The sequence below is a fragment of the Clinocottus analis genome, unplaced genomic scaffold (assembly GCF_023055335.1).
Source record: "Clinocottus analis isolate CAN_PGR_092001 unplaced genomic scaffold, fCliAna1.0.p SCAF_2, whole genome shotgun sequence".
NCBI lineage: Eukaryota > Metazoa > Chordata > Actinopteri > Perciformes > Cottidae > Clinocottus > Clinocottus analis.
The window spans coordinates 2,005,462-2,021,703 of NW_027175931.1; the positions used below are offsets into that span (position 1 = coordinate 2,005,462).

Sequence of the window (16,242 nt, forward strand, 5' to 3'; positions counted from 1 at the left end):
CGTGCATGTACACACACATGCAAACAAACTAACACACACTCACAGCCCCCCCCCCCCCCCCCTCAGGCTCAGGGCGTGCTGAAGGACATCAGCTCGGAGCTGCTGCAGCATCTGGATCGGGGCTCGGCCTTCATCCAGGTCAGCACCAAGACCAACCCGCGAGGAGAGATCCGGGGGCCGGGTGAGTGCAGCAGAACTTCTCTCTTCCAAAAGATTCAGAGGTGAACAAACCCAGGAAACCGTGCTGGGTCGCCAAGGTCAACTCCTTCCACGAGGAAAAGTGATGAAGGTCATAGAAGAAGAAGAAGAACACGGCTTTATTTAAAGAGAAGAAGAAGAAGAAGAAGAAGAAGAAGAAGAAGAAGAAGAAGAAGAAGAAGAAGAAGAAGTCGGTGTGATTGCTCACTTAGCGCTCGCTCACTGGCAGCTGTTTGCCCCGAGACACACACACACACGCACACACACACACACACACACACACACACAGCGGTTACACAGGTGTCGGAGAAAGTGATGACACACACTCCTCTGCTTTCCTTTTTCCAACCCATCTTCCCCTCCCCTCTCCTCCTTTCTCTCCTCTCCTCTCTCCTCTCCTCCCCTCTTCCTCCCTCTCTCTCCTCTCCTCTCGTCTCCTCTCTCCTCTCCTCTTCCTTTCTCCCTTCTTTCTTCTCGTCTCGTCTCCTCCTTCCCTTTCCTCAGCCGACCCAATCTTTTCCTCTCCCTCCTCGCCTTTACTTTCTCCTCCCACAAGTTTCGTCCCCTTACACACACACACACACACACACACACACACACACACCACACACACACACACACACACACACACACCAGCTGTTTTAGCAGTAAACAGCTCCATTGTGTAAACAGACGCTCAGAAACTCTCCAATTAGGAAGCAATTAACAAGTCAGCTGGAGACTCCGCCTCCAGTCTCTCCTCTCTCTCTCTCTCTCTCTCTCTCTCTCTCTCTCTCTCTCTCTCTCTCTCTCTCTCTCTCTCTCTCTCTAACACACCTCTCTCTCTCCTCCTCCTCCCCTCCGCAGGTCCACGTGTCTAACAGCTGTGAGTCGGGCTCCCGGGCGGCGGCGGCGGCGGCGCCGGAGGAGGCGGAGCTGGACGACCCCGAGCAGCTGAAGAAAGACCCGCAGGCCTGCTTCTTCGAGAACCGGCACCACGGCCACGGCGCCCGCTGGACGCCCGACTACGACAAGTGCTTCTCCTGCAGCTGCCGGGTGAGGAGCGGGGGAGGAGGGGAGGAGGGGGAGGATGAGGAGGGATGAGGAGGGAGGGGTGAAGAGGGGGGGCGTCCATGTTGCGGTCCATCGCCTCCTGGCGGCTCAATCTCACTGGTTGTCTCTTCTCCGCAGAAGCGCACCGTGATCTGCGACCCCGTCATCTGCTCGCCGCTCAGCTGCTCGCGGACGCTGCAGCGCGCCGAGCAGTGCTGCCCGGTGTGCGACGGTGAGGCCCGAGATTACACCGGATTACGCCCTGCATGCTGGCTCATGCACGGTTGAAGTTATGGACATGTGGTTTAAAGTTATGAAAATTTAGTTTAAAGTTGTGAAAATTTGGTTTAAACTCATGATTATTTTGATAAAAATTACAAAAATGTTGTTTAAAGTTACGAACATTTTGTTTAAAAATATGAAAATTTTGTTAAAAGTTATGAAAATTAGGTTTAAAGTTATGAAAATTAGGTTTAAAGATATAAACATTTTTTTTAAAGTTATGAAAAATTAGTTTAAAGTTGTGAAAATTTGGTTAAAAGTCAAGAAAAATTTTCTTTAAAGTTATGAAATTTAGGTTTAAAGTTATGAAAATTTGGTTAAAAGATATAACATTTTTGTTTAAAGTCATGAAAATGCTATATAAAAGTTATTAAAATGTGTCTTAAAGTTATGAAAATTTGTTCACAAAAGTTACAAAAATTGTGTTTAAAGTCAGAAACATTTGATTAAAAGTCATGAAAATGTAATTTAAAGTTATAAAAATGTGGTTTAAAGTCATGATGACAAGTTACAAACTAATTCCTGCTTTTTGTGTGTCTCTGTTCTCATGTTTGTGTCGTCGTTGCTGCTCAGAGAGCAAAGAGCCGACTCACACGACGCCTCAGAGAGGGTGGAGGAGCACCCAGAGGGTGAGCCTCTCTCTCTCTCTCTCTCTCTCTCTCTCTCTCTCTCTCTCTCTCTCTCTCTCTCTCTCTCTCTCTCTCTCTCTCTCTGCATCACACCTTCAATTCATTAAAATACAACGCAGCACTTTTCCTGCACGTTTCCCTCTATAACCTGTAGCTCTCTTGTTCCTTCATTTCCCTCTCTCTCTCTTCTCTCTCTCTCTCTCTCTCTCTCTCTCTCTCTCTCTCTCTCTCTCTCTCTCTCTCAGGTTGCTACTTCGAGGGCGATCAGAAGATGCACGCTCCGGGCACCACGTGGCATCCATTCGTGCCGCCGTTCGGATTCATCAAATGTGCCGTCTGCACCTGCAAGGTAAATATTTATGAATATTAATTACTCCTGTGAACCTTCTTCACACCTGGCTGGGTAAATATATACAAGCAGGCATGAAAATGTGGTTGAAAGTCATAAAGAAATGTATTAAAGTCATGAAAATATGATTTTAAAAAAGCCATGAAAATTGTGTTAAAAGTCAGGAAAATTTGATTTAAAGTCATGGAAATTTGGTTAAAAGTTATAAAAATGTTGTTTAAAGTCATAAAACTTTAGTTTAAATTCATGAAAATTTGCTTTTCAAGTCATGAAAATTTGGTTTAAAGTCATAAAAGTTTGGTTAAAAGTCATGAAAATTTGTATTAAAGTCATAAAAATTGGTTAAAGGTCATAACAATTTGTATTAAAGTGATGAAAAACATTTTTAAAGTCATAAAATTTGGTTTAAAGACATGAAATTTGATTAAAAAAGTCGTGAAAATGTGGTTAAAAGTTATGAAAAATGTGTTTAAATTCATGAAAGTTTGTATTAAAGTCATAAAAATTTGTTTTAAAGTCATAAGATTTGATTAAAAGTCGTAAAAAATGTAGTTTAAAGTCATGAAAATATGATTAAAAGTTATAAAAATGTGATTTAAATTCATGAAGTTTGTTTTAAAGTCATAAAATTTGGTTGAAAGTCATTAAATGTGTTTAAGTCGTTAAATGTGTTTAAAGTCATATAACGTTAGTTTGAAGTCATAAAACTTTAGTGTAAAGTCGTTAAATGTGTAAAGTCATAAAACCTGTGGGTCAGACTGACCGTACATTTAAAGAGACAGTAACGTCAGTAACGTGGGTCAGACTGACCGTACATTTAAAGAGACAGTAACGTCAGTAACGTGGGTCAGACTGACCGTACATTTAAAGAGACAGTAACGTCAGTAACGTGGGTCAGACTGACCGTACATTTAAAGAGGCAGTAACGTCAGTAACGTGGGTCAGACTGACCGTACATTTAAAGAGACAGTAACGTCAGTAACGTGGGTCAGACTGACCGTACATTTAAAGAGACAGTAACGTCAGTAACGTGGTGCTCGTCCTGCAGGGCTCGTCCGGCGAGGTGCACTGTGAGAAGGTGACGTGTCCTCTGCTGCTCTGCAGCCGCCCGGTGCGCCGCAGCCCCTCGGACTGCTGCAAGGCGTGCCCCGAGGAGGCGGAGCCTCCCGTCGCTAGCACGCCGCACGCCGACAGCATGCAGGCCGACGGGCCCAGGAGCTGCAAGTTCGGCAAGAGCTTCTACCAGAACAGCGACAACTGGCACCCGTGGGTGCCGCTGGTGGGGGAGATGAAGTGCATCAACTGCTGGTGTGACGTGAGTCAGGCTGCTTATTAACACATTAATAACACATTAATAACACATAAAATCCACAAAAGGATGACTATAATATGTGTAGCTGCTCTCAGATCCTCTGTTTCAACACAAGATGAATGTGTTAGTTGCAGCTGGTTGTTGTTGTAAAAGTTCAGCCTGCTGGCCATCAGATGGTGATGATGATGATGATGATGATGATGGTGGTGATGGTGATGATGATGATGATGATGGTGGTTCTTCCTTGCAGCATGGCGTGACCAAGTGCCAGAGGAAGCAGTGCCCGGTGCTGACGTGCAGCGGCATCGCCCGCCGGGAGGCGGCGTGCTGCCCCGAATGCCTCGGTGAGCCACACACACACACACACACACACACACACACACACACACACACACACACAGACACACACATTATCATGCTCCTCAGATGCGGTCGCTTCCTGTTCAACCGCTTGCAAAAAAGAAACCAAGATGGCGGCAAAAACAAAAAAATTGCTAAATCGTTTTTTTATTTTTTTCCTCGTTCTCCACAGAATCCAAAGAGGAAGACGACGTGACGATGAAGGCTCCGGACAAAAGGCGGAGCTGGGGGCACTGACCGGGTTCAGACCCACAACACCAAACCCCCCCCCCCCCCCTCCTCCCCGACGGACCCACAACCCAGAGCTGCACACTGGGTCAGATTGTAATAAAGAACAGAGAGACGGAGACGCTTCCAGATTAAAACCCTCCAAAGACTCTCAGCGAGGACCAAACACGCTCTTCTTGCTCTGTTTCTTTTATACATATATGTATATGTATATATGTGTGTGTGTGTGTGTGTGTGTGTGTGTGTGTGTGTGTGTGTGTGTGTGTGTGTGTGTGTGTGTGTATATTTGTAAAAATATAGCACCTGTTCAATGAGATTCTCAGCTTCACTTTGAGGGGAAAGATGTGTTAAGATGATGTCATCGACAGGGCTTCTTCTTGAAGTACGGCCATGGAAAGGATTGTGTTGCCTACGTGTGTGTGTGTGTGTGTGTGTGTGTGTGTGTGTGTGTGCGTGAGGGAGAGAGAATGTGTGTGTGTTTCTTTACCAGTAAAGAATGTGATTAAATCAGCAATACAGGAACACGACAAACGCTCATCGCTTTAAAAAACGTAAAAAAAACCACAACCTTGAAACAGGGTTTCCCTTAAGCCCCGCCCCCAGCGAGCTGTGATTGGCTGTTCTTCTCTCGTCTCTTCTGCGTGCTGCAGTCATGTTTTTTTTATGTATTTTTCTATCGGTGTTGTTTATGAATATGAAGCTGGTTTGTGTTTTTTTTTTGTATTTATTGAATGACGTGGAGACAAAATAAAATAAAAAGATGTTTGCTGGTAAAAAAAGAGGAGTGAGTTTGTAAGTTTTCATTAATTTCTCTTCTCCTCTTCACGCTCTTTATCCTTCAGCTTCATCCTCCTTCTTCTTCCTCAATTCCTCTTTTCACACTATGCATCCTTTCCTTCCCACCTTTTATTTATTGTCTTTCTTTTCTTTCCTTTCCTTTGCTTCCTGGCCCACCTTACCACCTTTCCTTTCTCCTCAGACCATCACCACATGTCACACACACACACACATACACACACACACACACACACACACACACACACACACACACACAGTGCAGACAGATTGAAACATAAACACACATTCGCTGAAGTACACGTGCACAAACTCCAGAATCAGGATCACACACATTGCAAAAGGGCAAGCAGCAGTCTTTCCAACACACACACACACACACACACACACTGTCTGACACACACTCACACACTACACTGCACTCTGCTGGCCAGAACCCACCACTACACCTCCTAAAAACCAGCTGGGTGACGGCGCTTGTTGACCTCAGTGTGTGTGTGTGTAAGTGTGTCACGTTGGAAAGTCATCATCGGGTCAAAAGGTCAAGCATGCCGAGCTCCAGCATGACATGTGTTCCAGGCCGAGCTCTGCTTCTGCACTTCATCCTGTTGTCTCTCACCGCCGCGACATGTTTTATAATACGATCAGTGTTGTTGCAGGTCAGTGTTGTTGTGTTTGAAGTAAAAACAACAACAACAGACACAGTGAGAATAATGCAGATGGTGTCAAGAGAGCAAGGGGGGGGGGGGGTGGTTTGGGAGAAGAAGGGGAGGAGAGAAGGTGGGATTCATCTTTATTTGTGTTTTACACTGTGGAGAGAAACTGGGGAATAACGTTTGTTTGTGGACCTGTTTTACCACCTTGTGGGGACATGTGTCTATTCACACAGTCACATTGTGGGGACTCGCTATCCTTACGGGGACAACACATCGGTCTTCATAACATTTTAGGTTACGGTCAGGTTGATGGGTAGGAGATCAATTTAAGTCAATAATCTGTCATCGAAAGTGTGTGTGTGAGTGTGTGTGTGTGTGTGTGTGTGTGAGAGTGCTTATAAAGCTATCTTAGTGAGGACCGATTCCAGAGTTTTAGGACATTTCGGGGAAATTAAGACATTTTAGGAAATGAAAACATTTTGCGGATTTGAGGACATTTTTAGGAAATTAGGACATTTTGGAGAAATTAGGACATTTTGGCTGGCCCCTTGCTTTGAGACGGACCTTCAAAGGCCTGTTTGAAGGCTTGATACCTGGTTTTAAGGTTCAGGCTGGAGTTAGCTTTAAGTTAGGGTCAGGGTTTGGGGTCAGGTGTTTAGTTTTGACGGTTAGGGTTAATGGTGAGAGGTGAGGAAACACATTTTGTCAATGGCCGTCCTCAAAAAGATAGAAAAACTAGGTCAGTGTGTGTGAGAAGAAAGTCTTCTTAGCATTTTCCTTTTTTAAAAAAGACCTACAATGAAGCACACGTCAGCAAAAAATAAGAAAAGTCAGCATAGAAACCGTGGACTAACGCACAGACACACACACACACACACGCACACACGCACACACACACACACACACACACACACACACACACACACACACACACGGCCACATTTGTTATGTATTGACAGTAGAGGTATAGTGTGAAAACAGGTGTTAGTCATCAGAGGGCCTCATCTGTCTCACACACACACACAGACACACACACACACACCTCTAAAAACTAAACCATTATGTATTTAAATAAATGTCCTTTTTTCAAAATATTTCAGTGTATTTAATTTTTTTAACAAAATTTAAGCTCCTGAAATAAGACCTAAAAAAGACTGCTATATATATATATATATATATATATATATATATATATATATATATATATATATATATATATATATATATATATATATATATATATATATGTATATACATACATGTATTTCAGGTTTGTGTTCCAACAAATTGCTAAATAATAAAAACCCAACATACTGGAGGATGAGAGACTCGTCAAAGTTTTATCACTGCTGCCCTCTGCTGTGAACATCTGAACTGACACTTAAAATACAACATTAAAATGAAGCTTTACAGCGTTTAGCCGATACACACACAAGCACACACACACACACACACACACACACACACACACACACACACACACACACACACACACACACACACTGTATAAACATATATAGCATCATAAAATGGCTCTTTAGCTTCGTCGCGTCGCTGCAGCAGCTTTTATGGCGTCATAACGGTTTTAACCAGTTATTTCAGCCACTGAACTTTCACTCACTTTTAAAGCTCCTCTGGCACATTTGCAGGTGGTAAGTGCCTTGCTCGAGGGCAGTGCACCACCAATTAATCAGTGGGAAAGAGTTTCCATCCTTACCAGTTGTCTGACCTTCAAGCTGCATGTATTCACAATCATATTCCAGGTGCATCATGGGAGAATATTGAGGAAAAAACACTGCACAAAGCCAGTGTTATATTTTATTGTTTTATATCATATCAAAAGGAGTCTGACAGTCATTTTTTTTGGGTAGAAACTCGCCTCTGTGTTCAGTGCCTGCAGCAACAAGCCTCCCTCTGGGGCTTCACATGAAAGGAAAAGCACTGAACGCTTCACACATGGCCAAATGTTGTGTGATACAACTGAGGTGAAACGCTTTGTATCACAGAGGACAAAAGCTTTGTTTTTGACTTTCTCCCTTTTACAAACTACTGTGTGAGTTTCACCCCGACAGCTCAAACCACTTCCGACAGCGTCTCTCGTCTGACGTCTGACTTCACCGGTTTAGATTGAAGGATGGTTTTATTTTGAAAGGACTGCAGATCACCAGCAATGCCCACACAAAAAGTGAGTTTATTTGTGAAGCATTTAACAATGAGGCAGTTTATTGTATGTATTTGTTCAGCAAAGTCTTGGGGAAAAAATCTGCATAAAAAAGATATTTTGATCGTAATTATGAACATCCAGCATGATATGAGCCAGATTCCCTAAAAAAAAGCCTCCTTGAGCGTCAATAAGACACCTTTATGGAAAGATTAGGACCTAAAGAATCAGAATCTGCAACAAAAATCCCAATAAAACAAATAATTGGCCTGTTAGGAAGGAGTTTCAGTCAAGAAACTGTGTCGTTTGATTCACAAATGGGAAAATTACATATTTTATGCCAAAAGATGGTCTGAATGGGGCATGCTGGGACTTAAAATAGGCGCACGGTTTCCAAGAGGTTAAAGGGCTTTAAATAAAATAAACAATATAGAACCCCACCCTCCATGTTAATATGATTTAAATAGAGTAAAATATAATAAAACAATAAAGGAAATGTTGCCTCAATAATTACACGGTGCTTTATTTACGGTAAACAATATTATTGAAACAAACATTTTATCATGAGACATATTTTTTGACACGGTCAGATTATCGATCATTACGTAGTCGTTTTGTTGGCTAAAAGTCTTTCAGCTGTTCTTGCTTGAGAAGAAGTTTTTGAATGCAAGGGGAAAAGCTGAAAAGAAAGCGTGTGTCTCTAACTCGAGGACGCTTAATCCTTGAAGCCGACCTCAGACTTTCATCTCTGTAGATTTTCCTCTCAGATTAACAATGCGCCTCACGTCGGGTTGTTGCCTCAGCCCGGCTGCCAGAGCGCTGCACCTGCATGCAGACAGATGAAAGCGCTGCACGTGCCGTTCCAGGAATATTTATTCTTTCCAGCTGACATTTAAAAAGGGTAATCTCTCATTTGAGTTGTTTATTCAACTATTTTTATTTGACATTTATGAAGACCGGGAAGTTGAGACGGCTGCGTTTGACTATATGTGATTGTCGAAAGGTAAAGAACAATCTGACAAAGAGTGGACAAATCTGATGCTTTATGTTATAAATTATAATTTGGGTGGATGAAATCAAGCATTCTGATTGGCCCAGGGGTGTGCTGTATTGAGCCATAATGTCCTGTACGCCTGTGTACATTATTGACGATACAGTACGGCCTCTCATACCTTATTGATTCAATAGAGTACTGGCGGAAGGGATTTGTGTGTAGAGGAAAATGCTGTATATGCATATGGATTTAACTGTAATAAAGATATATTCAAAGAGAATTAAAGATTGTTGTTCTTTCAGCTGCTTTTAAGTGAATGTATGCTTTATTTTTTATGTATATTTAAAAAATGATTCAATTCAGTTTGTATTTATTTTAAATTATTCATATGTTTCCCTTTGTATTTTATTATTATGATATTATTTTTGTATTTTTACTTTATTATTGTCTGACAACCTTAACTCCTGTATATATGTATAATGCTAATACATCTAAATGAATGCACATTTAAGTGACAGAAGAAGAAGAAGAAGAAGAAGAGAGAGAGACATAGTGCGACCTCCCAGCATGCATTGCTCTGCCGGCTGCATCCAGCATCATCCATCACTCGCTCTGCTGCAGGCAGAGACAAGAGAAGTTACACGTCTTTTATTAAACATAACTAAATATTACATCATCCTTCTTAAACATACCTATTTCATCATCTTTATTCAACATAACCAAGTATTTCATCATCGTTACGTGTGTTGCAGGAAAAACATATAAATATCTTACAAAAAAAGTATAATTTTTTTGTAAGATAAACGTTGTAAGTGCAGCATTAAAAATAAATGGAAATTAAATATTTGCCTCCAGCGAGGCTGCACAGACCTTTACATTTATATTATTGTAATTTATAGTAGTGTAATGATCCATTCATGTGTTTATGTTGCAGCGCTGCTTGTCCGCCCCCTGCTGGTGAGGAAAGGCGGTGCAGGGAGTCATCCTGAGAGAGCTGGGAGAACTGGGAGAACTGGGAGAACTGGGGCCCAGAACATCAGTACGTCTGTTATCTTGCCCTGAGAATATATTTGTGTTGTTGATACTGTTTACGTTCCTTATGATGCAAATAATAAAAAGAAAAGAAATGCAGGCCAGGAATGCTGTCATGCTGGTGTTTAACCTCTGATGTGGTCGATCATTTAACATATTTGGTGGTATAATTAAATCTCGGCAATGGCGAAATTCTCCGGATTTACAGGTAAACCTTCGTGGTAGCTTCAAGGAAAATAACCCAACCACCTCAAATATGTAGATCTAGTAATTAGAGAGTGTTTGGGTACTACATACATAATTAAGCAATAAGGTACAAGAGGCAGTACTGTATCGTCAATAATGTACACGTTGGGCCTCACAGCACCCTTGAACTGTCCATTATTCACGATACAGTACTGCCTCTTGTACCTTATTGCTTAATTATACCCTTGATTCCTCGAGTCCTTGAGTCCTACAGGAAGCAGCTCTTTCCTCACAGACTCCATCAAAACCCTCAGTTCATTAAGGTCTAATTCAGCTCCTCACAGATGAAATAAAAACCTCCTTGCAGTGAAATTCGCTTAATGGAATTGATCCGTATTGCCGTGGCATTATTCTCAGTGCGCCCTGCAACGCGTTAGCCTCCCCCCTTCCTCCCCTTTCCCCGATCTGCGTCACAGCAGATTACAATTCAAGCTGTTCAATTCCAACCCCCCAAAAAAAAAAAGTCCACAAGTGTTGCGCTCCAGCATGGCAGCGGGGCTCTGTCACTTCCACTGTGCTTATCAAGCCGAGCAGACAGAGGGAAGCCGCCGGTATCTCGCTCTGGCAGCGAGAATCTCTCTCTCCGTGTCGACCGATTGTGTGGATATGGTTACCGCCTGAAAGCAGAATGTGTGTGTGTGTGTGTGTGTGTCGGGTAGTGACTTGTTTGTAGTTTAATATGCATTTTGTTTCTCCATCCTCGGAGCAAAAGGTTCAATCGCCAGCGTCCAGCTGCTGCTGCGTGTGCTCATGTTGCTCATCAAAGCTCGAAATTAAAATGCAAATAAAGCCTGGAGGGTGTAACGGGAGTCAAAGACAAAGAAACTCTTTAATTGAGCCGAGAGACGCACGACGGGGCGGAGCTTCACGTTGGGTTTTCTGAACCCGTCAACCTTCAGACGCCTCGTCATCAGGCTCCAATTAGTGCTCATGGATTCCCTCATGCGGGTTTTTATCCAGCAGCGCGCCATCGGCCAACAGCCGTGTGCTCAGGGGGCGAGATGGAGAAGAGGTGTTTATTGATTCCTTATTGCTCTCTGCTTCATTGTCTGAGGAAGATTTGAATCTGGTACCAGCACGCCAGGAGACAATTAGGGTTGTATAGAAGTCTATGCTTCATGTGTGGAAGTTGCATTCTCTCTCCTGACCACCAAGGCATGACTCCTCTGGTTGTATAGAAGTCTATGCTTCATGTATTAAAGCTACACTGGTTGTATAGAAGTCTATTCTTCATGTGGAAAGCTACCTTGGTTGTATAGAAGTCTATTCTTCATGTGTTAAAGCTACCCTGGTTGTATAGAAGTCTATTCTTCATGTGTTAAAGCTACCCTGGTTGTAAAGAAGTCTATGCTTCATGTGTTGAAGCTGCATTCTCTCTCCTGACTACCAGGGGGCGACTCCTCTGGTTGTATAGAAGTCTATGCTTCATGTGTTGAAGCTGCGTTCTCTCTCCTGACCACCAGGGGGCGACTCCTCTGGTTGTATAGAGGTCTATGCTTCATGTGTTTGAAGCTGCATTCTCTCTCCTGACCACCAGGGGGCGACTCCTCTGGTTGTATAGAAGTCTATGCTTCATGTGTTGAAGCTGCATTCTCTCTCCTGACTACCAGGGGGCGACTCCTCTGGTTGTATAGAAGTCTATGCTTCATGTGTTGAAGCTGCGTTCTCTCTCCTGACCACCAGGGGGCGACTCCTCTGGTTGTATAGAAGTCTATGCTTCATGTGTTAAAGCTGCATTCTCTCTCCTGACCACCAGGGGGCGACTCCTCTGGTTGTATAGAAGTCTGTGCTTCACGTGTTCTCTCTCCTCTCCAGCGGCTCTCCTCACGTTCACATATATTTGTGTCTCCACCACAGAGCCATTAAATGAAGGCATTACAGTGTAGATTGTATATTCTGCTGCAGGCTCGAAGACAACTTTAGAAATAAACCTCCCAGAACGGTTTATTGATCTCGATTGTAAGTTCTTCGGGTATTTTATACGAGAGAGAATTCCTTTTAAAGGTTCTCTATGCGACATGGAGCTGTGCTGCTGCTGCAGAGGTTTCATGCTTTCATTATGAACTAAACATGGAAACAAAGCATGCAACAAACAGACATTTTGATTCTGGGTAACGGTTTTAAATCTCTGTTTAAACCTCGATCGCTGAAGTCAAACAGGGTCGCATATTTGTGTCTTTTACCGGCTGCAAAAAGGGACGTTAAATAAAGTTTTTTTTGTAATACGTCTTGATACATTAAGATAGAATTGCTTCGGGCTATTTTTTAACATTTCAGCCACGCATGAGCGAGATGAATTTTTTAAAAGGAAATATCGAGCAACTGGTTACGAGTTATTCTGATTCTGAAGACTCTCGTCAGGACTGTGTTGTGCTTGAATTACTGCAGATAAACAACAACAGAGGAATCCTGCAGGGAGAACCCTTCAGTCTGTAAGAAAGGCTGAAGCTCGGTGCAGAAGATTTTGTTCTCCAGCCGGACAATCGGAGACAAAGTGAAGAACCAGAAGCAGCTCTGCTCATGACCCCGAGCAGAGAACCAAACCTCAAGTGTCCTGATGAGCCGAGCTCACACAGACCATCACACAGAGGACGATGCTGCCTCAAGGAAAAGGAAGGAGGAGGGGGCATATCTCACATCAAATCTGATCTAATATCATGAAATATGAATAAAGATGTTGGTTCCAGCCCATAAAAGGTGGATTGTTTATGTCAGTCTGAACTGAACAAGGAGTTTGTGAACGTGTTTGTTCTTAAATGTGCACGATTCCCTCTTGTTGGATATTAAATTGATCAAATCTCTCGTATCCAACTGTAATAATAAACAATATCCAGCTGTAATAAACCGCTAAGTATCAGAACAACACCCTTCAACTGTACATCATTGACGATACAGTACTGCCTCCAGTACCTTATTGCTTAAATAAACACTATCCAGCTGTGACAAACTCAGAACTCATTCAGTTCTGCTTTTATATTGTGCACGCGCTGGTTTTGCTGATTACAGAAACTTAAATCTGGATGTTTTTTGTATTTCGGTCCGAGTGGTGTGAGCACATCTAAACTGGATCCATCAAAAACCTCCCACAGGTGTATAGACTCTCTCTCTCTCTCTCTCTCTCTCTCTCTCTCTCTCTCTCTCTCTCTCTCTCTCTCTCTCTCTCTCTCTCTCTCTCTGCGTCGCTTCCCTCCCTCCCTCGCACCCCTCCAGCAGTGCGCACTTCGCCCCCCCACCCCCCTTTACACCCTCACACCTCCATATCGCATCCCACTGTGTGTCCGCTCCGCATCTGGACGCGCGACGAGGCGGGAATCGAGCCCCCGCTGCCGCTGCTCCATCCCCCGCGGCACAGCGCCCCGCATTGCAACACGGGAGCAGAGGATGCTGAGCACCGGCTGTTGAATATGGGAGCGCAGCATCCCTCCACTTGTCTATCTCCCCCCACGAGCCGCGAGCAGACAGATGAGCGCAGCGTTGGTCACGCGCGGTCCCGTCTCTCTCTGATCGGATTGTAGTAACGGCGCGTGGTGTGTTTCTTATTTTTTTGGAGGGGGGGTTAAGGACACGTCTTGGAAGTTGAAGCTGTTGCACCAATAGGATCTGTAGCAGCCTGAACACCCGGGATCCGGACCCGCAGGACCGGACCAGAACCCTCTGCAGCGGCGGCGGGACTCGAGTTCTCGCGGAGCTTAAACTGTTGCCTCCAAGCAAACTTTGTCTTTCAACTTGCGGGATTCTGACCAGCCGGACGCCTCCCTTCCTCTTTGCCTCCCCCTTTACCCCCCCCCCCCCCCTGCTGCGCCCTCAGCGCCCTGGTGGGTGCGCGATGGAGAGCTGCAGGTGACTGGCCGCTCGCCGCCGCGTCAGGACGCTGCTGAACGGGCAGGATGGTGGGTATGCTGCGCACTGCGCGTCCGCATGCCCGAGTAAAGTGTGCGTGTGCGTGCGTGTATGTGTGTGTGTGTGTGTCTGTGTGTGTGCGTGTGTGTGTGTGCGTGTGTGTGTGCCATGCCGCCTTCATGTCGCCTCTCAAGTCAACTTCCTCACCTCCATTCATTCCTCATCACACACATGGCTGTAGGCGAGCGCGAGCGCGCGGCGCGTTCACGATGCTTCTGCTGGTCACAAGATGGAGAGAGATATCTGCACATCAGCTGCGGGCTCACAGTACTCTCTCACGGACACACACACACACCCACACACACACACAGACACACAGACACACAGACACACACACTATCTGCATTGAAATTGGGCGAGTGATCATGCGCCTAAACTCTTTCAGGAAATGTCTCTAATTTGTAAAGCTTAGCATTTTCGGTCATGCCTCGACTCAACACACACACACACACACACACACACACACACACACACACACACACACACACACACACACACACACTGGGCCAGAGGCAGCGAGTTGCCTTGATTCCGTGAAGGAGCATCAAAGGCAGCGCTCGGCCTGCAGCAACAGGTCGGTACCACTCGACACGATGAAGCCCACCGGGGCGGCCCAGGAGCCTCAGGGGGCCCGGCGGGCCGGTGGCCAACCACAGGCCCTCCGAGATTTTAACCCACGTTATGAAACACACACAAAACAAAAAGAAAGAACAGTGAAGCGACACAGCCAGAAGTCATCCGTCTGTGATTCACTGGAACATTTTGTAAAGTTGATTTGTTGGTTTTCATCAGTTTATTACGACCTGCTCGGATTCCAGGAATCAACCTTTCAGTCCACTTGTTGCATCCAGATCAGAAGGAAAACTCTGTCGCAAAACTTTGGTTTCTTTAACGTCAGAGAATTTGTGGCCAAATCTGATGATAGAACCTCGTGTTTGTTGTGCGCCGTCGTGCTTTGTGTTTGTGTTAATTCAAGTTGTGTCTTGATGAAGTCAGAGGCAGCGGCTCCAGGAGAAAAGCACAAAGGGAAGCTCCATCCATGATTGGATATCGACCAAAAGAAAAAGAACATTTTTAGATCCAACCAGCATTAAAACGTTGTTTTCTTTAATGGGTGTTCTGCAAAATCGAGAAATCCCGTTAAATAAAGACTTTTATCTTCAATATGAATGTACTGCAATCCAGATTTAGAGCAGACCGTCTCTCAACCTGACGGCTTATAGGAGAGAATATTTAACATTTTCCTTCTCGAGGAACGGCAATAACGATCGACCAACAGAAAAGTAGCCGACGGCTGAAGATTTAACTTCTGAAGTCGGGATCGATTCATTTCAGGCTCTGATGACTTTGACTTATTTATTCACTTTGTCTTTCTCTTTTATTCCCGTTTTTTAAATGCATTGACGCGTAGAGGAAGTGTTGAACAAATGGGAACGCTGGAAGTGAAACGTCTATCATCGCAGGCGGGATAGCGTAGCGTAGCATACATGAAAGCTCTGTTTTTCTTGAGCATCTTCTCGGAAACCGTTGGGTTTGCGACCTCCTGCCGCTGTCGCCTGATCACATCCCCCTTCCACCCGAGGACCGGCCCCTCTGGATCATTTCCAATCGAACCATCACCATCGGTTTCATCGTCGTGGAGGCTCCAACCGAACCCAATTTAAGTCTCGGAGCCACAGTTCTTGCCACAAACAAATCCAATGTGCCGGCCGCTGCGTCTCTCTGATCCATTTATTCTCTGCTCCGTGACTCCGTGGCATAAATCAACAGCGTCCAATCCACTTGGATTGAGTTAAGTCCCACATGTTGCAGCACCACCACCTGGCTCCACCACGGGCAAAAACTATTTAGCTTCCCATAAACACACACCTGTTCCCATTTAGCAGGCACTTACCTACATGCCCTTCAGGAAGCTAGTGTGCCACCCTGTGTTCAAATGAAGGAACTACATGTCCTCCATTCATCCAGTGATTCCCTCAAACAATAAGCTCCGTTTTGGCTTCCAACAATCGTTAAAGTTCGTATCTGATCGATGCAGGATCGTATAAGAAACAACCTGTTGGGAAAT

The 16,242-nt window shown here is 44.5% G+C and overlaps 1 protein-coding gene across 1 annotated transcript in view; it reads left to right on the forward strand.

Annotated features, from left to right (window-relative positions):
• Positions 1–5,128, forward strand: part of chrd (chordin) — a 16,336-nt gene extending 11,208 nt beyond the window's left edge. The window contains exons 11-18 of the mRNA XM_068585837.1: positions 67–176; positions 1,041–1,233; positions 1,369–1,462; positions 2,088–2,141; positions 2,387–2,490; positions 3,539–3,805; positions 4,053–4,146; positions 4,335–5,128. Coding sequence (XP_068441938.1) covers positions 67–176; positions 1,041–1,233; positions 1,369–1,462; positions 2,088–2,141; positions 2,387–2,490; positions 3,539–3,805; positions 4,053–4,146; positions 4,335–4,399 — 981 coding nt within the window. The 3' untranslated portion in view covers positions 4,400–5,128. The remainder of the gene's footprint in view (positions 1–66; positions 177–1,040; positions 1,234–1,368; positions 1,463–2,087; positions 2,142–2,386; positions 2,491–3,538; positions 3,806–4,052; positions 4,147–4,334) is intronic.
• Positions 5,129–16,242: the final 11,114 nt, after the last annotated feature.